The sequence below is a fragment of the Xyrauchen texanus genome, chromosome 19 (genome assembly GCF_025860055.1).
Source record: "Xyrauchen texanus isolate HMW12.3.18 chromosome 19, RBS_HiC_50CHRs, whole genome shotgun sequence".
NCBI lineage: Eukaryota > Metazoa > Chordata > Actinopteri > Cypriniformes > Catostomidae > Xyrauchen > Xyrauchen texanus.
The window spans coordinates 40,387,914-40,412,491 of NC_068294.1; the positions used below are offsets into that span (position 1 = coordinate 40,387,914).

The 24,578-nt window shown below is 37.7% G+C and overlaps 1 protein-coding gene across 3 annotated transcripts in view; it reads left to right on the plus strand.

Annotated features, from left to right (window-relative positions):
- Window positions 1-24,578, plus strand: part of gria3b (glutamate receptor, ionotropic, AMPA 3b) — a 160,587-nt gene that overhangs the window by 70,280 nt on the left and 65,729 nt on the right. For all 3 annotated transcript variants that reach the window (XR_007972572.1, XM_052149731.1, XM_052149732.1), the window contains exon 4: window positions 15,719-15,906. Coding sequence is in view for 2 of the 3 variants with exons in the window: in XM_052149731.1 (XP_052005691.1) it covers window positions 15,719-15,906 (188 nt within the window). In the remaining variant the exon portion in view is untranslated. The remainder of the gene's footprint in view (window positions 1-15,718; window positions 15,907-24,578) is intronic.

The following is a 24,578-nucleotide window of genomic DNA, read 5'->3' on the forward strand; positions in this document are numbered from 1 at the left end:
GGGGCAACCCCTGTATGAAGACACATATTTATAATTGCTAAAATACTCCTGGATAAGTAAATGTGTAGGGATAATATCATACAGATACATAATAGGTTTTAACCTGTTGATACGCAATTCCCCCGCACACGATGGTGACATCACTCTGCTTACATTTAATATATAATTTACCATCTAAAAATGTAATTAGTATTAACAAATTAAGCATCTATTCAAAGGTCTAAGGGTGCAACATTGATATCCGATCTCTGTTTCATGTTAGCAATGCTCCAGAAACAGCAACTTAGTTATTTGTGCCAGGAGTGCAAATGAAAACATGCAATATCAAAACGGGACTTCATACCTTTGTTATGAAAATGTGATCGCCAGATGAATCCAGTTCAACACACTTGGGTCAATTGTCCATGGCAAGCATTCCAATAACATCCAATAGCACTTTTTGTCTGTAAAAGTGCAGTCAGATTTTGTGTCGTCTTGAAAGGCGGAGCCTTAATTTTACTTTGTACATCGGCAGTGATTTTTCAGAGAAAAAAGCTTGCAGGAAATGTAAGTGCAGCGTAGTTCTAGCGGGAAGACTAGCAGCTGTATATCATCACATCATTAGCTGGGTAATTCCTAGCTGTTGCTTTATAAGTCTGCTCACAATCTATCACATTGCTGTTTCAGTGTGCTAACATGGTAACCTCCACCACCCCACCACCACCAGTTGAGCCCCGTCCCGCCTGGGGGTAGGCTCCTCGCCCCTGCCTCCTATCTCCAGCAGGATATGACGGTTCCGAGTACAACTCCCTTGGACCGCCAAAGAGAGACATTACTTTTCTGTTTTACATTCACCAAATAAATGTCATCTTAAACCTCACTCAAGCCTGGGAAATAAAGCCCAAAGTGTCTTTCAAAAGTTACTACAACTGTGTCCATACTCCAAAAGGTCCAGTAAATACAACCATTTAAGTTCAGGTATGTCATTGTGTCATTGTGCTCAAAAAGTGGGGGGGCGTTAACTGCACAGGTTAACTGCTTAATTATATCTTGACAAGAGCTTAAAGGAATTGACTCAAATTCTTCAAAAAATGATTCACAGCAAGGAGGATCAGATGGATCATAATCTGAAGGTACAATAAGCTGTCTAATATCAGTTATTTTGTCTGTGAAAAGCTGATGCATCCAAGTGAACAGTTACAGGAGGTTTAATCACAGAATTCATAGTGGCAAAACGAGTCCTAGTTCTATGACAGTTTTTTGCAATAATATCCTTAGACTTTGCAGATTTACTGCTTTCTGATATCTGTTTAATGAGTCACTCAATATTTCAAAGAACGCTTGTAACTTGTCTTTTTTCCACGTTCGTTCGGCTTTTCGACAGGCCCGTCTTAGTGCCTGTGTGGTGTTATTTAACTCTGTATCAGACTTCGATTTTTGTTGTTTTTCTCTCAATGGAGCTATAGAGTCCAGGATGTCAGTACAGATAGAATTAAACATCACAAGATGTTCTTCTGCATTTAAATTACTGGAAGGGCAATCAAGGTCATATATTTGACAAACCTCCGTAAAAGACACTGAGACATCATCACTAGATGACTAGTCCAGTATACTGGCCTCTTGGATTTTGAGATTTCATTTAAAAAGAACAGGTAAACATGACAGGCTTATGATCAGAAAAGCTTAAATCACAGATTTTAAGATCACTTATCGAAAATCCGTGTGATAAAACAAGGTCTAATGTATGACCTTGTTTATGAGTGGGTCCATGTACCATTTGGATAAAATCAAGAGTGTCAACAAGACTAACAAACTCCCTTGCCAGCGAACATGAATATTAAAATCCCCCACAATCAAAAGTCTATCGTACTTAAGAACAAGTTCTCCTAAAACATTTGAAAACTCATTTATAAAATCCTATGCACAAACAATTCTGAATCTCTGCTCGCTGGTAGCTCTATTAGAGGATGTGCTCGTCCACTCTTAGTATGAGATGAACAGAAGCAAACACTCATCAAACATTAAGCTGGTATTTATTTTTGCTGTGGCAGAGGACAATGAAGATTAAATATCCAAGAATACATTGCTCAGTAATGTGTGCTCATTCCTGCCAGCAGCGCTGGGAGCGAGTATTCTCGGGGAAAACAATATCTGCCTAATGAAACATGAAGTATGAGTAAACTAACTGAAACTCAGTGACATTCTCTGTTCTTTGTATTCTTGCAGTGTTTGCCTTGTGTTGTATGCTGCAATTGTGTTGCAATGAAACACTCTTTCATGTGTTCAAAACTAACTCAAATGGGATTTCTGAGGTGTGCAGGAATTTTCTATTTACTGCTACATAAAGTCCAGCTCTATAATCTGCAGCGCTCTTATCATAACGGATTCCATTCTGTTCATTTCCAGTGGTGATTCAGCACCATGGACAGCGACATGCTGAATTTTGATTTATTCCATAGCCCACATCAAGCTGAGGGACAGTTTACCCCAAGAAATGTACTTACCCTCACATCTTTTCAAACCCATATGACTTTCGTCTGTGGAATGAATGTTCAAGCTGCTCTTTTCCATACAGTGAACAAGGGTGGATGCTGTGACATTTCAGCTAAATCTATACAAACACATTTGATAAACCAGGTTGATCATACTGTGAATTCCGCAACAGTACATCAAAATGTTCAGTATTCGATCTGTGCTCACTGAAATTTGTATCACTGCCCACCAGTGGCTGAAGCTGGAAGTGTTGTTAAAATTATGGGCACGCATTAGCTCCAGTTTCTGAGTGAAATGTCCACAGAGTGGTGCCAAAAGCGAGCTGTATTTGTAGTTGTAAATGTTGTAATAAAGTCAGCAGGAATTCCTATTTTATTAGCTCTACCCCCTCAACCCAAACCTCAACCCTAAACCTAACTGTCAGTGAGTAAAAATGCAATGTCAGAGCGAAAATGCAACCTCTAATTTGTGCTCACCAATGTTTATGAGAACACTAGGGCTTGGCGATATGGCAAAAAAATATAATCTTGATTTTTTTTTAACTTCGATTTTATTCAACTAAAAATGTACTTCAACATGATTCAAATAAAATCTTCTTTGTTATAATGCAAGGCAACCTGGTTAGAGAAATCAAAGTTTTTTTTTGTTTGTTTGTTTTTTCGTTATAGGTGTGCAAAGAAATTAACACACAAAAAAAATCTGCACCACACAGGAAATTTTCAACATATAAAATAAATTCAAATTTAATATATCCAGATGTTGAGAAATAATAGTACGAAATAATAAACTGCAAAATACTTCTTTGCCAATGTAGGTATCCATTTTTATCCAAACCAAGTCTATCTAGAACATTATCTAGAAAGTGCTCATTGTATATCAAAATGTGTATGTGTAATCATCAGGTTTGGGGAGTAACAGAATACATGTAACAGGATTACATATAAAAAATACAAAATATAAGTAACTGTATTCCACTACAGTTACAATTTAAATCATTGGTAATTATAATACAGTTACATTCAAAATGTATTTTGATTACTGAAGAGATTACTTTGCATTTTATTGTCATTTGTTTAATTTAATATTTAGTCCTTTCAGATGGAAAACATTTATACATATAAATGATGAGATCCAAAGTGCATTTGAACAGCAGTGAAACACTTTCTTATGTGTTATATTCATACGAGCAGTTGGTTTGAATCTCCCATTATCCAAATGATTTTATATGAAGCATCCATAACTGTCACAACTAACACTTGATTATGGGTATTTAAAGAAAGGACACCATTCATCAAAATGCGCACAATACCGAGGCAAGTTATGGTCATAAGCCGGTGTATACATGCATGATGCACGATTGTATTTTAGCTACAATCACATTGTACAGTCATACTAGAAATATTACCGGTGTGTTTTATATCAGTCTTCATGTTGTTAACCTGATACGTTCATTTAGAGTGCACACACATGTTTTCTCTTCCTTATTCAGCCTTTGGTAGATTGACAATGTATTTAAGTAGCATTTGCTAATATTTTTATGCAAAACCTCGATTCATCTATTTAAAAAAAATTATAATAATTGTGCCAAAATGTACATTTTAATTAATAAAACAAAATCCTGGTTCCCACTGGACCAGAACCAGTTTCTCTGAGGTTACCCGCGCAACATGCTATCAGTAGTGCCACAGTTCATCCTCTGTGAAGCCCATTGTAATAGATCGAAGTGATGCTGACAATGATCATCGAAGCAGTTCTCGCTATCTGTTTGGCACAGGATGCAGTTAGTAGTCATCATCAGCGAAACATAGTGGTGGGAGTCAAACATCGAGATGGACCGCAGCTGGATTTGACAGACTCTGGTAAACTCTGGATATATATCCCGAGGATGAGACAGAGAAACAAACAGAAAAACATTTGCGTAGATGCCATTCACTTTAAAGCAGAGTTGTAGAATATGAGAAGTGTTTTTGGTTCCGGCAGACCTGACTAATGCAGCATAAGTATGGGTTGAGGGATAAATTAGGTGTATGCTTGGCTGAAAAGATGAGTCTTTAGTCTAAACTTAAACAGAGAGTGTGTCTAAGTCCTGAAAAAAAGCAAGGATTTAATAATATTGAGAAGAGGTTCTGAGATTACATGAAACACCTCTTTCAGTAGCCAAGTGGGTATGGCTTCTAGCATACATGTTGTTACTTTTAATGCTTTAATAAGTTTTGTTAACTCTTCCTGACCTATAACAGCAAAGAACTGAAATTGCTTGTAGCGAATAAGGGTGTGTTCACACTTGTAGTTCGGATCTCTTGGTCCACTTGGCCCACACCAAAAAAGAAAATGATACATTTATTCCTGATTTGCTTAGCGTTCACACTGGCATTTTTAACACCGAACCTAACCATACAAAACCAAAGGCATCAGGGAAAATTCACAACCAGATTGGACAGCTTTTATGATGTATAGTTTTTGACAGAACTTGCTGATCATCCAAATCAATGCTGGCGGCTGGGAGAAATGTGCTCGTTGGATTTATATATGTATAGTCAAAACAGTGCCAGGATTTACTCCATTGCAAACACAAACGAAGATATGCTGCATGGACAGCTGACGGCAGTTCCAATGCCTGTACCGAACTGAAATGGGCAACATGGCTCCTCTGATGAGAAGAACCAGGTATGCTTGAGGTCAGTATTAGGCAAATTACTCACTGTTTTTGGTCCGTTTAGACGTCTTTGGTCCATGTTGCGTACATATATCAATCGAACTGCACCAGAGTTCATTTGGAAGTGACCCACTTTTCAGGCGGCCTCTGTGCGCACTTGTTCAAATGAACCGCACTAACAGAGCAATCGCACCAGAAGTCGTTTTAATGTAACCAAACCTGCCGAGGGTGAACGTACCCTAAGACGCGGTCTTCTAATGTGCTGTGGCAGACAGTTGTATAATTCCATTGTATTTTCTCTGATGGTCTCAATTTTATTATTAAAGAAATTCATAAAGTCATTACTACTGTGCTGCGAGGGAATTTGGGAACAGTTGAAGCTTTGTTCCTTGTCAATTTAGCCATGGTACTGAATAAATACCTACTGTAGGATTGTTATGGTTATTTTCTGTGAGTTTGCTAAAATATCCAGACCTGTCTGTAGCTAATGACACTATCCTTCCATTCACAGGTAATTTGATTCTGTCATATGCTCTGTGGCAGAAATGCTTTATTATCAATAGTAACTCCATAAGACAGAATTAAGTCTAGCGTATGATCATGGCAATGAGTTGGTCCTGTAACATTTTGTCTGAACCAACACAGTTGAGAATATCGATAAATGCATTCAGTGCAAACGGCAAAGATGTTTTAGTGGTCTCAGAGCTCAACTCAATCACAGAACGGATGCTAAGCAACAACGCTCAAACAGCACTCTGGAGGTGGCACGAAAGTCACGGCTTGCATCTCAAATGTGGCCCGCACTGGCTGTGGCATTTCAAATAGCCACTGCAAAGAGCGCAGGAGCAGAGAGGAGATTAGAAACAACTCAATTCAATTACAGCAAAGCCTCCATGGGTAATGCTTCAAACAATCTCGTTAAGATCTGGTTAAGAACACAACGGATAGAGCGCTTACTTTTTGCCAGCTTCCTGAACCCCAGAGCTCGGGTTTATGTGCCTGTGCGTAGTGTCAACAACATTCATCCTATATTGAGACAACAAAACATTAGTCTTCAAAAACAATTGCTCTCTGAGTTTTGTTTTCCTGCTAAATTATCTAAACATTTTTAAAGCAAGATACATTTATTTGAGAACAGTCTGGTTCTGGAAGTAACAATCCCGTTCATTTTTTCAGTAGGGGAATTAATTATTAACAATAACTCATAAACCTTTAAAGACAGACCCCCCGTTGCTTCTTGGGATTGTAGTTCATTCCATCATGAAAGGCAAATACTTTTTGCAAATTTTGTAATGTTGGGATTCAGCTTGGAGCTGATTGGATGGTTCATGGTTAAGAACTTTTTATGATGCACTTTATGAATCCCTATGGAAAAAATGAATGGGAAAAGTAGTTCAAGAATCAAGACGGCTGAAAAAGTGGGCATCAAAGTGGTGGTGGTGTAGTGGTCTAAACCACATAACTGGTAAACTGGTAATCAGAAGGTTGCTGGTTCGATCCCCACAGCCACCACCATTGTGTCCTTGAGCAAGGCACTTAACTCCAGGTTGCTCCGGGGGGATTGTCCCTGTAATAAGTGCACTGTAAGTCGCTTTGGATAAAAGCGTCTGCCAAATGCGTAAATGTAGAAAAGTGCTGTACATAGTAAACAGTTGCATAGTTCAGATTGATTTCTGATTTGTATTTATTAATTGTTTAAATGCAGGTATTTTGTCAGTCCATTTAACTTTATGTTTACTGTATAATTACAAGCCATAAAAATAATGAAATCACATATCAATATTGCATTTTCATCATTTTTAATTGAAATGCACTCAAATTACATCAGATTCTGTAAAATTAGCAATAATCTTGGCTTCTTTTTGGAAGTAATTTCTTATTCCTCTCCAGGGGACTTGCAGGTTAGGACACTATCAAAAGAAATGATTAATAGTCTCAGGGGCACTTTTACAAAAAAACACAGATATCTTCCATACTAAAATTAAACACTGTACTAAAAGTTACTCAGCCATGTATGCTCTATTGACAGTCTTATAAGAAACCTCCTTCACTTTATTTAAAATGCAATACTTTTGATCTATATTCCTCCAATCAGAGTCCCAATTAACCCAATTATTGTCCTTTTAATGCTATACGGAACATAAAAAATATTCTTATAACCATAGCTTGAAAAATCCTTGCCATGCAACCTAATGCTGACAGTAAATTCTTCAACTGATTCTAAATGAAAATCAGTACCTCATTCTTAAAGCCTCAAAATGTCCCTGGGAATTGCATTTAATACCATTAAATACTGACTAGGGTCAACTAGGAAATTGTACAAATATCTACATCAAACATCCTCATTTTTTAGCAATTGCTTAACACAAATAATGTCTTTTTTCAAACCAATTTTCATAAAAAGGTGTTTTGTTTGGCACTGTAATGTTCTATAAAGACTTGTTTTTAGAGAATACATCTTGAATTAAGTATTTCTTCCTCATTAGCAATTTATTTTTTAAGCATAAAGGTTTATGCAACAAATTGAGCATGAAAAAACAACTTATTCAAGACAGTTTTGCTAAACAAGTAAATGTATCTTGTTTTAAACAATGCTAATTAAGAAAATTATTTCTTTTTTGCAATGTACAGAGAAAGTTACAACAAGCAGTGTGCCACGAAATGCCTTACATTTATAGAGAGCTTAGAATGGATCAACAGAGAATCTAAACAGCAAATAAACACGAATACAGAGCCAATGATCTCTGTTTGAACATTCTTCCCCAGAGGAAATTGTTATTGCTCTGAGGTTGCTTTTCTATCGCTCAAAAGATTTAATGTAGTTCTTAGTTTTGTTTCATTTAAGTATCAGCTAGAGAAATAAAAATAAACACAAATGGGACAATTGTTGACATGCATTGCGAGTATAGAGCTTTAAAACTAATGTGGTGCAAAAGTCATTTGATGTTCTTTACTGCTTTAATACACACTTTTCAATTAACAATTATATTGAGAGCATAACAATTTCAGTGAAAAGTTATTTAATGAGCATATTTGTTATGTACCCTTTTTGCTTGAATGACAGTTGAGGTTAAAATGTTAGAATGTCAATGTAGTAAAATTCCTATAAATATCTGAACTAATTATTTCATTCTTTATTTCTTCATTTTACGTTAAAACTTCTTTATTTTTCAAATTCCTAAAACTAAAACCTAAATCACATACTTATCATTTGGTCTCAGACTTTTGGACCCCAACATTGGCCTTGGTGAGAATTGTTTGAGTTCATATTTAAATCTTTGTTGGAAAGAGTTTTGTTTGCTGACTTTGGTATCTTGGCAAATAGCTCAAAAACAATTATTAGCATGAGCGGTGTAATCAGACACAGTCCACACGGTCCACATTTCACCGGCGAGAAATGTATAGATCATGAAATCTTGTCATAAGAATTTATGTTCCAGCTTGTAATACTCTCCTGTAAAAGCCGCATTCCCACCCAGCTGAGGCTTATTTAAAGAAGTGAGTGCAATTTATGGGGGGTCCCATGAGGGGGTCACTGTGATATCAATAAAACAACGTCTGTGCCAAAGATATCAATGCTGCCTGTTAAAACTGAACAAGATGCAACAAGATGCATAGTATTTCTGGCCTGCTAATGCCATAGATGGCAACTGGCAAAGGTAATGTGCCCGTCTGTTGTAAATTACCATTGGCATGGGCAGGGCCCTAGTTATTTGACACTGATTTAGTGCAGAATGCAAATGCAGGAGGCAAGTCACAAAATAATTCCAATTGTGTCTCAAAGTCAATTAAATTTGTCTCTCTAATTAACTGTAACACAAAAAAACAGCTACGCGTGTGAGAAGCCATTATATTTATTGATAACTCGCTCGGCTGCTCAGCTGGGTCTCTGTTTTTAGGTGCAGACAGCTTTGTCAAAGCTGTCAAAGTTTTGCGCATCCTTCACGATCGCTCCACTTTGGGGTTTGATGTCTGTGCAAAACTTTTGTGCTGACTTTGAAGAAGGAAAAAGTAGAACTCTAATAGTCTAATGCTTTGGAGAATGTTTAGTCAGATTTTTTCGGCTCTTAATTTCCATACAAATGTGAATCCAGACAGGAGATGGAATCTTTTTGAAAAATAATACATTAATTCCATTGTACTCATTTAGATTCTGTCTGGCAGCCAATGAGAGATAGTGCTGGTATTAATCATGTTTTTCACAATAAATGATGTACAGTTGGGTGAGAATTATCTGGATTGCTGTATAAATGGCTAGAGTATGAGTATGATCTGACTTTCCGTTAAGAAGCCAAATAAATTAAGGTTAGTCCTATTTATCAAATAACTTGCATGCAAAATCAGGCACTGCTTTAGTTTGCATTCATTATTTGGGCATTTGAAGAAATAGCTCAGACATTTTGTCATCATTTACTCACCCTGATATTGGTCCAAATCCATATGATATTCTTTCTTCCATGGAGCACAAAAGATGTAAGGCAGAATGTTAGCCTTAGTCACCATTCATTTTCATTGTTAGCTCTCTGCAGAGATGAGTTCAAACCTGCTCAACACAACTGCCTGTCATTTTCAGTTGAACCACAAGACCTTGATTAGTGTGCAAAATGGGTGTTTGATTAGAGAATCTGTAGGAATGTAGATATTGAGTTAAAGTTCCCATTTTCAACCTCAAAGCATATATAGCCATATAGCTTACTATTGGCTATGTATATATAAATATGTGTGTGTGTGTGTGTGTGTGTGTGTGTGTACAGTATATATAATTATGGTGACATTCCCTTATCAAAATGAACCATGGTTTTAATACAGTAACCTTTGTTTAGCCATGTTTTTTGTAATAAAACCATAGTCATAGTATACCATAATGTAAGGAAATAATTTGTTCATTTCCATGAACTGTCCAAATTATCCAATTCCAGTGAAAATCGAGAGTTCATGGCAAAAGAATATTCACACGAATATTGAAATGTGTGACAGTGAGTGCGCTAACATGCACACCGATATGCTGATAGCTACCAAAAATCTGCTAATTCAAAAAATCCGTCAATGCAAGAAAATCATCGGGTTATTCTCTGCTTTTGACGTCAAAATGTAAAACACTTTTGCACATTGAATAAGATGTTGGAAAATGTGTTTACATGCAATGCAAAATCAGGGTAATGGGCAAAAATCTTCCTGTGTTGATCCAACATGATTAGACAGGTAGTCGGCATGTTGTTTCTGATGGTCCCAATACCCTAGGATAGGCCACATTATGTTGACTCACTGACAAGTGTCATCTCTTATCAGGCATTTTTACCTTCCCTTGTGGCACGACTGGAAGCGTGTTGCGTCAGCAGTGTGGATGACCTGGGTTCAGATCCCAATGCCGACAACAGGAAGTAATTGCATTTGCATAATTAATGATGAGCGCGATTGCATTTTCCCTCTATCATTACATTTTTACTCCACAGAGGGTTAGGTTTTGGTTTGGAAAATGGGGACCACTTTGGCCACTGGGGGCAGTGTTTCGAATTTCAGTATGCACAGACCGATTTTAGTTAAAGAAAAGTCAACCTACTGTTTTACTGTGAGATCAATCTATTCGATTGATTTTTGCTTAAACCGTTTATGACCTTACCCTGATAAAGGAAAGATGTTTATGGATTGTTTTGGGCATATTACAGCCAAAATAGATAATTTCGGCTACACTAGAGCCATTGAACAGAATAGCAAAAGTAAACAATGTTTTCAAAACAGAAAACGCCACTTGCCTACAGTTCTTCAAACAGTCAGTTAGCCCCACCCTATCTCACACTATTGGTTGAGTAATGCTGTTAGGCCGGGTCTAAGCAGGTCTCTCAAAACAAACACAGGAATTTTTATAGTGCCACAGAGACACAGTGTTTACTGTTTAGTTTTTTTAAAAATGTACCTATGAATGTTTTACTTATAGTTGTCTGTGCATATTACATTGGGCAAGAAGAGAGTATTTTAACACTGAAAAAGTTACATATAGTACTTTATCTTTACGGTGTATGTTTACATGCTCAAGATGCAGCCCACATCGATTTTTGTCCACTACCCCAATTTCCTTTGTAGTTGAATCCAATAAATGCCACTCTTGAGATGCATGAACTGAGCTATTATCAATAGCAAGAGATGTCAGCACATCTTCAGGAAGATGGGTTTTTTGTCATTACGTTGATGATTTTACAGTGTTCTCAAACTGAGCTTTTGTGAATCTCCGCAGGGGAATAACAGCCGAATGTCTTACACTTGTAAACACAGACTGATGGAAGACTTTCAAAATCTTTCTGTAACTCTTTACGGTCTTTCGAGTTTCAACACCTCTTCTAAAGTCCTCTGGAATCTCGACTGATCATGCTACATTACACATGAGCAGAATTCTGTCAAACTAACTCATTTACTTCCATGCTTTTTTGACAGAAATTGAGGGACAAGTCGAAATGATTTATTGTGGCAATCAACATTATTCCACAAATGCTGTCAATTAAACTTAACTTGAAATATATCTTTAAATTAATTGAATGATTGTTTAAACTGTTTATTTTCAATTAAAAACATAATGTTTCTCTCATAATAATTGGGAAATGTGTAATAGGAGTCCATAATGATGGCGGATGAGCTGGGTTTTGATGTTAGGGATGTTCTCTATTATATCCCATGCTTATGCAGATATGGTCATCCCCCTGTGAATCCTGAGGTTATAAAAGCTGTTCTTAGCCGTCTTTCTTCACATTGAAATCATGCAGAATCGATAAAAAACAGATTAACACTCTCATGGTAAATGAATGATCTGTTGCTTTTAGAGTAAGTGAGAAAATCAGAAAGATGCACAGCTGTACAAAGACATTTTCTATTAAAGCCCCTTCCACAGGCATACATCATGTCGACATAAATGAATTAAGCTAAAATTAGTAATCCCTGCTGTAGCGAATAGGTGAAAAATAAAATGCAGCAAAACCATTTTCAAGTCCATTCATTTTCCCAACAGTTCATTAGGGAGTGCATTTAAATGAAGAGCATTACATACTCCACCATAATTCTTAATGATTAAAGGGATAGTTCACCCAAAAATGTATACATTTCCTCACCTTCATGCTGTTCCAACCCCATATGACTTTCTTTCTTCCATGGAACACAAAAAGAGATATTAGGCAGAACGTTAGCCTCATTCACTATTCACTTTAATATATATGTGAAGATGATGCATGAAAGTTAATGGTGACTGAGACTTTCTGGTCACTAAACATCTTCTTTTATGTTCCACGGAAGAAAGAAAGTCAATTAAATGATCACAGAATTTTATTATTGGTGAACTGTCACACAATAAGTACAATGTTAATATAAATATGCCAAAATAGTATTTTTTTGAGATTCCCCCAAATTAAATGAAAAAGACTCTGATTATTCATAAAGAATATTGTGTGTTTATAATCTTATGATAAACAATGATTTTTTGTTGTTGTTTTTTGTTTTTAAGTTGAAATTTGTAGTTTTCTTCCCCTAAATTTGTAAACACGTGCCTCTGGTACAAGACAAGTACATTTATTTCACTTTTTTTTTTCTTTTTTTTTTTTTGCGAAAACATTTTTTTAATGATTTGTTTTGCACGCTTTTCCTTCAGAATGACATATTGTTTTCTTGACATCTAAGGTATTTAACATTGCATTAGTCATCCAAGCAAACTCAAAGGCCAGTTCAAAATGGCTCTTATTTTTATTTTTAAGGTAAAAGCAAATATAAAGTTTTTGGCTACATTGAGGCTTACAGCAGCAGTTATTGGAACATAAAAGACAAAAAAAAATTTGACAAAATGTTTTTTTCAAAAAAATTATATTTCACTTTGTGATTATGGTATACAGGTATTAGGGCAACAAAATTAAACTGTACAGTCGCATTCATGAGAAAGAAAGCTTTCATTTGATATATGACACTGTGAAGGACTTTTATTTTCTTATAAACATTTCTACCCCATTACCTCTAGGGGGCGCTTATTTTCAACACGAATGTTTTGAGGCCTTATGTTGTTATTCTAAATAACATAAATGCAGAAATGATGGATATATCTGAAAATGTCAAATTCTAAGCTTTTAAATGATACCTCATATGCCTGATTACACTTACAGAAAAGTGAAAAACTTTTTCGCAATATAGCGCCCACTGAGTTTAAGGGGTTAAATAAATAAATAGTTTTTTTTGTATAGGGACATTACAAAAACATAATCTTAGCTGGAAAACTAAAAAAAGATAGCATTTTACAAACAAAAAAAAAAAAAAACAGGATTATAAAAAGCTATATAATATTACATTTTTGATTAATAAATCTTGTTTTTTGTTATGTTCTAGTTAGTAGCAAGTTTCCGCAGTTAAGGGGCTTTTTCAGAAAAGGCCGGGGAAAAAAATAGCTTAAAAACAAACAAAAGGCAAAAAATTAGATAAAAAAACCAACATATTGTTATAAATCAACCCAATGAAAATACGTTTGCCTAAAATGTTTAGCTCACACCACCGCTTCTTTTAAATTATGGACTGGACACTTTGTGCAAATGAGGATGTCAGTCCCACCGAGCGTCACATGGATGTATTCAGAGCGGTCCTGAGCTGGCTGACACATCATCTCTTTGGGCGTTTTGCTCTTGTGCATGAATGGTAAGATGCATATTATTTCAGCCATTTGCGTGCCGTTTTTCTGAAAGTCATTTATTGAGATTGGGAGTGGTACACTGGCAGCTGCATGCTGGGAAGGCAAACAGGGCTTTTCACGCCACCTGGGCTGGGCAGAGCCACTGAGCCATTCAAAGCCTCAATAATAGAAGTCCACCGAAAAGTTTGAGCAATCTGCAGTATAGAGGAGCTGCCAAAAAGTGTTGACTATGTTGCAGCCGTGCCTGCATTCAGTGCATGCGATAAGGCTTTAGATGGGCAGCGGCACATGATCTCGCCCCTGAATGATGCATTTGCATAATCTGCAGTGAATTACTTGGGCTATATAATAATATCACCCTTTTAAATCAGCATTTTTTAAATGTAGATTTATGGAAAGTTGACGCATAACATGTCAATGAACTTTTGTTCAGTTGGTTTGTTTGTTAGTTTTATCAACATTTAGATTTAGATTAAAGTAATGAATATGTAAAAGGGATTGTGTGTATCTTAGGTGCTGTAACTCATGACTATGTCTTGTTTTTCACCATTTTTAATCACTTTTATTTTATTAATTTTTTTGCCTTCACTTGATCATATTAAAGTGATATTCCGGGTTCAATGCAAGTTGAGTTCAATCGACAGCATTTGTGGCATAATGTGGATTACTGCAAAAATATATATATTTCGACTCAGTCAAGGTACTTATAATGGAAGTGAATGGGGCCAATTTTTGGAGAGTTTAAAAGCAGAAATGTGAAGCTTATCATTTTATAAAAGCCTTAAGTGTGTAAGTGTTTCACTGTAAACTAGATTTTGTTTATTTTGTGGCTTTTCAATAATGGTCATTTTTGACCAGACACAGTAAAGGTGTTCTGAAAATAACATGACTTGACAATTATGTTGTGACAGTAATGGCCACTAGATGGCTGCAGTGTTTCATGCGTCCACCAGCTGTGTAGACCTTTTTCACACTCCGGGTTTTGGAACGTGAAAGTAAATGTTTGCAGGGTAAACCTCAACAGTGGTGAATGTGAGATCACAGCAAATATTACTTTCACTTACCCATTTGCTCCTAGACCAAAATAAAAAAATCACTATTCCATTTGAATGACTTTCCAGAAGAGGAAAAAAAAAATACAGAGCAATGGATTAGGCATGTCAGATGGGAGAAGATGACAAATTTACTGTCACTATCTAAGCAGCTGTGGTAATTTGTTTTTTAACGGCTGTGGCTCAGGTGGTAGAGCAGGTTGGCCACTAATCGCAGAGTTGGTGGTTCGATTGCCGGCCCACACGACTCCACATGCCGAAGTGTCTTTGGGCAAGACACTGAATCCAAGTTGCTCCCAATGGCAGGCTAGCGTCTTGCATGGCAGCTCTGCCGACATTGGTTTGTGAATGTGTGTGTGAATGGCTGAATGAGACACAGTGTAAAGCACTTTGAAAACCGCTAAGGTTAAAAAAGAAAATTTTAAAGCTAATTCCAGGGAAATATGATTTTAAAACCAATTTTTATTCATGCAAATTCATTAAATGAATAAAATCCTTCCACTAGAATATATAGTCCCTGGTATGTAAACTACATTTGAAGGAAAATGTAGGACGGGACTCGATTTTATCAATTAGGAATTGGTTAATATATTGTGTTTTGTAACATGAGGGCCAGCTCTCTATTTTATAATGCAACTCAAGATGTATTGCAGCCGTTTATACATGTAATTACTCTTGTACTTTGTGCATTTGTTTCTGAACTGCTTTGGAACAACAGCAGAGATCTAATCCAGAATGACAAAATCAAATAACTTCTCTTTGTTTATATACATAATTTCATTTGTGGGAAATTGAATACGCACGCTGAATATATTTTGCACGACAGCATGTCAACACCTATGAAGCCATGGATTGTGAGCTAACACAAAAATGATTGTTTTCTCCCAGGATTCTCCATCCTTCAAGCCATTATGGAAGCAGCAGTGGCAAACAACTGGCAGGTAACAGCACGGTCTGTGGGCAGCATAACAGACCCCCAAGAGTTCCGGCGCATCATTGAGGAAATGGACAGGAGGCAGGAGAAGCGCTACCTCATCGACTGTGAAGTGGACAGAATCAATGTCATCTTAGAGCAGGTAACGTCTGTGCTCCCACCTTCCTGTTTCCTCCTCGACTATTCTTTTTTATAAATGTCTGACATCGTGGGTTGAATTCACTAAACCGTTGTGCCACATTTGTGTGCGGTTTTTCAGTGCAAAATCAGCGCATTTTATTCAAAATCAATGTTTGTGTACATTTTCTTTTTGATCATGGCAGCAATTCATCAAATAATGGAGAAGAGCATCACAACTGGCCATATATCCAGATGTGGTGTGGTCAAGCACATTTTTGCATTTTAAAATCATCTATTCAGGTGTCTGGATTATAGTTGTGGACTATTAACTTTGTAAAAATCTACCATTCTGAAGTTTATCTAGGATGTTTATAGTATTGTTTTTCTTCAAAACTTCATGTTGCAACAGTTATGTGGAATACTCCTTCCACAAAATTAGGATATCGTCACGTTTTTGTGACAGGTGCCGTTTCACCAAGAGATGGAGACGTTAGCCCCTTTCACACATACAGCCTTTTCCAGAAACTGTACTGGAATTTTCAGGTTAGAGGTCATGTATGAACACGACCAATATCATAAATATATTGTGGTAGGACTCTGTCTAATTCTTCAAATTCTTTGTGTACCACATTATATTATGAGCATGCGCCAAGTAACTTCTTTTTATAACTTTATTAAAACAGCAAACCTCACATGGCCAAAAAACTCAAAAACTTGTGCCAATATATAAACTGTATACAGTATATTAAAGGGGTCATGAAATGCTCGTTTTTATATGGTTTTCTTATCTTACCTGAGGTCGACTGATAATGTTAGTAACATTGTTTTCATAAAAACTTTCATAATTTAGTAATATATGATAATTTTCCACCCTGTCTCTGGCCCTCTGTCTGAAACACTCAGTTTTGGCCTAAGTGCCTCCTTAAATCTTAAACGTAAACGCCTTCTGTTCTGATTGGCTAACAGCGTGCATCCACTCAAATTCAGTCATTTTTGAAACTCATTCTGAAGAGAATGAACAAGCTCCACACCATTATAAAACAAAATTTCAGGGGTTACACATAATGCACATCCAACATTGCATCCGAATATATTAAACTGTTCCTCTTAAGCACAACTGTTAACACTCACACCCTGTCTACACTGGACAAAAGTAATAGAACCCATTATAATCAATGATGCTGTCCAGGGGTGAAGATTCTGTGGGGGGATGGGGGGGATTTTATAGTCTCACCTCCATTATTTATACCATGATCAATGGAAACATGTAAATGTTTCTTGCTGAAATATGCTGAAGACACATCCAGTTTCAATGGAAATGCATCTAAATGGCCAAAGTCAACCATCCAGCACATGCTTTTATACGCCAACAATTAAAAATAACAACAAGAGGCAGCAGCTGAATGACAGATATGTATTATCCCCTTCAGTGTTGTTACTTGACACTGCGTCTTTTAAAAGCAGCCTGAGATATCAATCAAGCAGTTAAAGACGTCTCTCTGTGCATGTTTAATGTACAAAAATAATAAAAAATAGTCCTGATGGGTCCCCTTTGGTGTTAAGGAATAGTGAGGCCACAGTAGCCCTTGTTTGTCCTTCTGTCTCAGTTGATGAACTGAAGCACCAGTGGGCGGGGCCAAGATTGAGATGAGTTTAAGTAGGTGTTGATGTTTTTAAGCTGTAGAGGCAGTCATGTATTAATGAGCCCCCAAATGATGTAGAGTAGAGATCGAGGCATTTTTGCAGCTTGGTTTCAATAAATGCTTTTATTGCATTGGGGGTTAAGTTAAGTTTTGAGTTGTAACATTTACAGTACATTTTTATAGTAGAAAGACCTCTTATACGTCAAAATATCAAGGAACATTTGATTCCTCATTACATGACCCCTTTAAAGCAAGATGCATTTACTTGAGAGAAGCAAAATGACAAAAAATATTAAGTCTTGCTATTATAGAAATCTGACAAAGGTTTGTGAGGTTTATGCTTATAACAAGAAAAACTATTTGGGGTAAGACAAATAAGCTTAATTCAATGGGAAAACATGTTTATGTTTCTTATTCTATTTGCATAATTTGCTTCTAAAGTAAATGTATCTAAAAAATATAAATGTATAAAGTGAGTGTATATTGTGTCTAGCCTGACTATTTCCATGCAAATATATATTTGATTTGGCACAGTTGGCACAGATGCCCATCCTGACGCAACCCCAAGTTGCTTGGGGACCCTCTCTCACACATATGGGGCAATTTAGTGTCTCCAATTCACTTAACTGCATGATTTTGGACTTGTGGGGGAAACAGGAGCACCCGGAGGAAACCACGAAACCATGGGGAGAACATGCAAACTCCACACAGAAAGGCCCTAGGTGAGCCGGGACTTGAACCCGGGACCTTCTAGCTGTGAGGCGACAGTGCTACCACCATATGTAAATAAATTAAATGAAGCAGCTGGAATAGAAATGACCATCAATTGAAGGCGCATCGCAACATAACACATTGGGTGCATATAATGGGTGTAATTTTGTTTTGACATATCGTGACTGGTGTTAACATGGTAAGACAACACTTCCATACCAATAAACTCATTAAACCAAAGGATGTGAGCAGATGCATAATTGCTTATTTATTGTTATTTCTGAAGTCCATCACTCTAACCATTTATTTTCCACACAGATGACTTTACAGAACAGTGGATGGGTTCACAGAGCATACAATTAAAATGAATATGCGATCAGATATTTCACCAAAACGCTCCTCTTCTCTCTGGACTCTAATAGATCAGTGCAGTCCTTTGTGAATGGAATTGAAATGTCCTTGTCAGCGCTAATTTAAATGTATTAGCTCCAGTAGCATAATAGCTCTTCATTGAATGTTTTGTTTCGCATGCTTTTATGAATCTGATCTTAGAGTAAATTGAATTCAGAATATATATTTAGTCTTAATTTACTTTGGTCAACATAAATCAGTTTTCTTAACAGAAGAATGTTCAGAAAAAATATGTTGTCATTCATGTTTGAGACATTACAGCTGATTTTCTGTAAAGCATAATAAATCATATTCAAAGTAATGTCCAGCTTTTGGTCGGATTTTAGGAGTGAATGACCTTAGCTGCATATGGCACTTTTCCACTGCACGTTTCTGTTCGACTTGACTTGACTCTACTTTTCTCAGCTTGCTTTTCCATTGCAGTTTAGTGCCGCCTCAACATGGGTGGGATTATAGGCTGATCGTCATAATTGCGCCACCTCTACTGCCGTGACATCATCTTAAACATGACACAAACAATAAACAATAACACAACCACTAGCTGTTAGCTACTAGCTCATTGTGCTGCATAAATCAGTTGTTATATGGTGATTTTACACAAGTGTAACAGTTAAATTGGCCTGGTTGTTTTAGAAGCAAGCTTCCAGTAGCTGGTCAACTAAATAAAGTGAAGCTTTCAAGCAGAGTATAGAGTTAACGTAACAAAACATACCATCCATCATACTCATCATGGATGTTACGAACCCTTTTGTTAAAAGTGGCTACGTAAGGGTTTCACAACATAAAGAAGGACACGTGAGACTCGAGTACGCTGCGATGACATTTATTACTAACAAACATCCAAGAACTCAAGAAACACGTATCACAAATAAAGAGAAATAACGAACTTCAAATAAGATAACGGTAACAAATATTAACATGACGACCAATAAGTCATTTAAATAAAAGAAACGGAAAAACAAAAAGAAGGCTTGTTTGCTGGTTCTCTCTCTTCTCTCCCATACTCCGCTTCAGCGTCCTTGTTATAGTGGATCAGAAACGACTCCAACGAGGCGCAGGTGTATAATGATACACAGGTGCAGACCCATCAGTAACTCAGACACACAAAAAGAAACACAGAGTCATGACGTCATCACAAGTAGAGGAAAACACAAGACGCGAACCGTAACAATGGACTACAGCCGTATGAGTCCAGGTCACGCTCCCTCCCATTGATCGCCGGTTAAGATAGCGCCCATTTGGTCGAACCACTTCCACATTTCCTTGATGGTTCTGTAGTCACTTAAGTATTTTTTTACTTTTCCATACATTGTTGGTAGGTCCGGTGGTAGCTGTGTGTGGCCAACAGCTGAGACACTTCCTGAAAGACTTTTTCCATTTCTTTCGACGCTAACGAGAGGAACATCTGTTTCGTTTATTGACCATGGCGTGGTTTTGCGCACAGCCATTTCTTTTTATGATTCAAAGTCACTTGAATAAATGATAAGGCTATCACTGTTGCTAACTTTAAAACTAGCGGGTTGATGTCCCATGTCACAAATCCAGTGACGCTGGTAGTGACGATTCTCTCTGACCAATCAGTGATCTGTAGGGTTTTGACGTCACATTTAGTATCGGCTCAGCTTGGTTGGAACCTCGACCGAGGTGGTACTTAAAAAAGAACCAGGTACCAGGTACTATCCACAGTGGAAAACCCCCAAAAAGTGAGCAGAGCCGAGTCAAGCTGTACCGTTTAGTGGAAAAGCCCCAATAGAGAGCTATAGGTGTCCATTTGCTCCCTTGCTTCCTAATTAGTGAATGCCTAAACTTCCAGTGTGCTGTCTGTATGAACTGGTCTCAGAACAGTTCAAAACACTGTCTTTGCAGATGGCTGTACCTCTCCTAATTATTGCCACAAATTTAGGGGTGAGAACAAAGGAATTAGGAAAATTATTTATTGCTTCCCAGGGGCTAGCGTGTTTTTAATCCCTTTTCCAACCTCAGCATGTATTGGCTAAACTGGATCTAATTGAACTAATCTCCACGGCCCGACTGACACTGATAGCCGAGATAACTTGTTGGACTGCTCGGCCCAACAGAGACCTGAACTAAAAGCTGAAGCCAGACAGGAGAACTGCGCTACAGAGTTCTGCTCACCGTAATCCATCTGAATTTTGTGATGTTGAGCTGCTCGGCACAGGCCGGGGATGGTGAGCTGGTCTCTAGAGGGTTTCAGCAGCTGAGTTAAGCTTTGCGAGGAGCAATGGTGACAGCTTTTACAGCTCTGCTATACTGAGTATGTCAAGCCATCGCAATAATTTATAAGCAATGCCCTTGCAGTGGGAGCACAGAGGGGTTTGTGCCTTTTCAAGAGGAAAACTAGCTTGTGATCTGGGCTTTACTCTCAGGGTGTGTCATTTTACTACGTGACAACATGATGTCAGGTGATGAGGCAATGTGACGTCTCACAAAATGATCCTCATTCTTATTTACGATTGTGTTAATGCCATGTCAACTTATTTTTGCCTAGAATTTTGGAGCAAAAGTACAGGTAAAGAAATCAACTTAGAAAGATGGCAGCATCATTATTTATTTGTACACAGAGTTTGTAAATTTGTTTTACAGGAAAACAATACAAACACTGAGAAAGAAAATTATGTTTTGCAGTGTTGACCTTTTTAGCAATTGCACCAGGGTTATACTATTTAAAATCAAACAAATGTATGATTTTGTTTATACTTTCTCTGAAGAAAGATAAACATAAATAATAATGAAAACCAAAATATTACATGTCATGAATCAATATTTACTGAGTGATCCATTATTTTGCAGAGAGGTTTTAGAATGCCAGTTTCCGATTATGATTTTGAAACTAATGGAGTGGTGGTGGTGGCGTAGTGGTTTAAGCACAGAACTGTTAATCAGTAGGTCGCTGGTTCGAGTCCCATGGCCACCACCATTGTGTCCTTGAGCAAGGCACTTAACTACAGGTTGCTCCGGGGGGATTGTCCCTGTAATAATTGCACTGTAAGTCGCTTTGGATAAAAGCATCTGCCAAATGAATAAATGTAAACGCAATAGTTCATTAAAATGATCAATCATCAAAATTATCATTGACAAGGTTGTCGGTAGATTTTGAAACTGACGGCAAAGCTAATTGGACTCACATTGGCTGATTATTTAGCCTGGCAAATATATCGGTCTATAATTAATTCCCAGTGACTGATACTGTAGTCCCCATAATTCCATGTTTGTACTATAGGAGTACAAAAATTCTCAAAAAAGTGGAGCAGATATACTGTAGGCTGAAGGCTCTATATTCGTTCATCTAGTCATTAAAATTATTGAAGAAAAGTCTTTTAAACTTCACTAATCTGATTCCTCATGAAAACAAACCAAAATACACAAATAATCAGCATTTTATCTGAACATATCCACACATCGATATAGCTTTTACTCATCCTGTTCGGTTAAAGAAAGAGCTAACTAATGTTAGTTGCGAAATTAAAATAAAATGCTAAAAGGATGCTTTGATATTCCTCTCCAAACTGTGGAAACTGTAACAAACAGAAGCAGACCGAAGACGTGAGAGCAAAAATAAATCAGAGCTTGAGTCATCTGAGGAAAGTCCTAAAGACTGAGACCTTAAAATCTCTTAAAAGCTCCCAGGCTCTGAAGAGCGTTTAGCATGTCACTTTAACAATCTAACAGGATTAATGGGTTAGAGTTGTATCGCAGGAGGCAAAGCGACTGAGACAGCAATGAAATAGGATTCAGAAACAGGCAATAGTCAAGCGGAGTAAAGAAGGTAATCCAAAAATCGTAATTAAAATACATTCAATGTAAGCCACACTTTATTGTGGTTCTTCTTGAGATAGTTGAATGTGCTCAAGTTGAATCTGCTGAATTAACAATCATCAGGCTGACAAGTCTGGAAGTCTCAGCTTCTCAGTTTGTCTCCTCAGAACAGGGGTGGAGCCAGGAGTTTTTCAAAAGGGTGAAATGATCAGTCTGTGGTGGCACAGAAATGTTCGGGCAGCAATGACACCCAGGACGGAGAGGTTTAGCGACATTGGTGTGCGCACATGTTACGTTTGTACATTTGTACAGAGATGATTTCACCTCTAAATAACTAAATTGTGCCAGGAAATGGCCAAAAAAATTACTAAAACAGCAATTGCGAGTGGGGTGGCCAATGGGGTGACCAGGCGTCGGTCCATGGAGGCAACGTCCACCCCCAGCCACCCCATAGCTCCGCCACTGCCTCAGAAAAAGACTGCTACCCCTAGAGTTTCTGAAGAGATATTTATAATGCCCCACACTGTGCTCAGATCTGGCAAGAAACCAAATTCTGCAATCGAAAGTCATTTTGAAAAGTCATCTGAAACATAACTAAGGGGCTGTTAAGTCCAAACGTGTAATTGCGATAAAATAGCTAGACCCAGCTCAATGAATATTACAGAACACAGTTTTCTCCAGATGTGCTTTTAAAAGTTGACGTTCTTTTTAACCTGACATGGCATCTAAAAAAACATGGCACTACTGCTTAAGACGCAGAAAAAACAGAGAAGCTGCAAAGCCGTCAAAGATGTTCATCTAGCTCATGTTTACATAGAAAAGCAATTGAAAAACAGCACACATGGATGCAAAAAGGTGTTCTGTGCGAACAGCCCCTTGCACTGTTCTCAGATTTGCCAAGATACCAAAGTCAGCAATTAAAAGTCAATTTGAAAAGTCATAATGGAGTTTGATATGAACCTCAGTTTTTGTCCTCAAGTTTGTCCAACTCCAAATTATCTGAGCTATGCTATCCATATTCATTTTATAGCGCAATGTTCCTGCTGAATGTCAATAATTGTCTGCTTTGCGTCTATTTAAAACGTTTCTATGGAAATGTTGGAGAAACATCTGAGACAAAGTTCATATTGTAATGAAACATTATCAAGGGACTGAACAGGCCATATGCGTTATTGCGCCAATAAAAAGCAAGACGTAAGAACAGAACGTAGGCGTCTCAAAACATGCTATTAAAAGTTCTTTTAGTGGCGTCTAAAAATTTTCACTCTTTCACATGCGTGTTTGAAACATGGTGGAACAGTCATAGACATCCGTCTAGCACCTCTAGAAAGGTCCTTAAGAACTCTCCCAAGCTATGAAAAAGCAGCCTCTGGGCAATACATTTTGCAGTCCCAAGTCTTCATTGCCGAGATATCTCACATGGGGATGGGTGGCACTATTCCACTCCTAGTGGGAATACTTCAGTCAGGGCTGGACTGGGAAGAGAAATCGGCGTGGGATTTTACATGGCAACTGGTCCAAAACCTGGAGGGGGTGTTTGCTGTCCTTTTCTGCATATCGTGGCGCCGTTTTGTGGTCCGTTCTGCATAACGCGATGGCTTATTTTAGCTTATTCCGGCCCATTCAGCACGTTTCGCGGCCGACCCACCGGCCCACTCAGTCCTTCCGATGGCCATTCCACCCCTGATTGGCCCCAAAGTGTGTCGGCCCACCGGGAAAATGCCCAGTATGCCAGATTACCAGTCCAGCCCTGACTTCAGTCCATAATGTCTGCACCTGGAATACAGGCGCACCTCCAGATCATACACCTACCAGTACCTCTACTCCTCAGCCAGATATGTAGGAAGGTCTGTCTGATTTTGAGGATTCAGCAGGGACTAGACACCATTATCTGGGTCATCTTCTAGGTCAAGGGGTGGGTGGGGAAATGGTCACTGAACCGAGGGCGAAATCGATTTGCAGGTCAGGATCTGACTCTACAGTCTTCAACAGGGAAACATAGATGCTTCTTAAATGAAATGGCAACTTTAGACAATTAGTAACAGGGTTGATTGATTTAATGATTTCAAATGGACCAAGCATATAGGACATCATTTTTTTGGAGGGTAATTGTAAGTATTTAGGCTGGAACGAAGAACCACCTACTGACCTT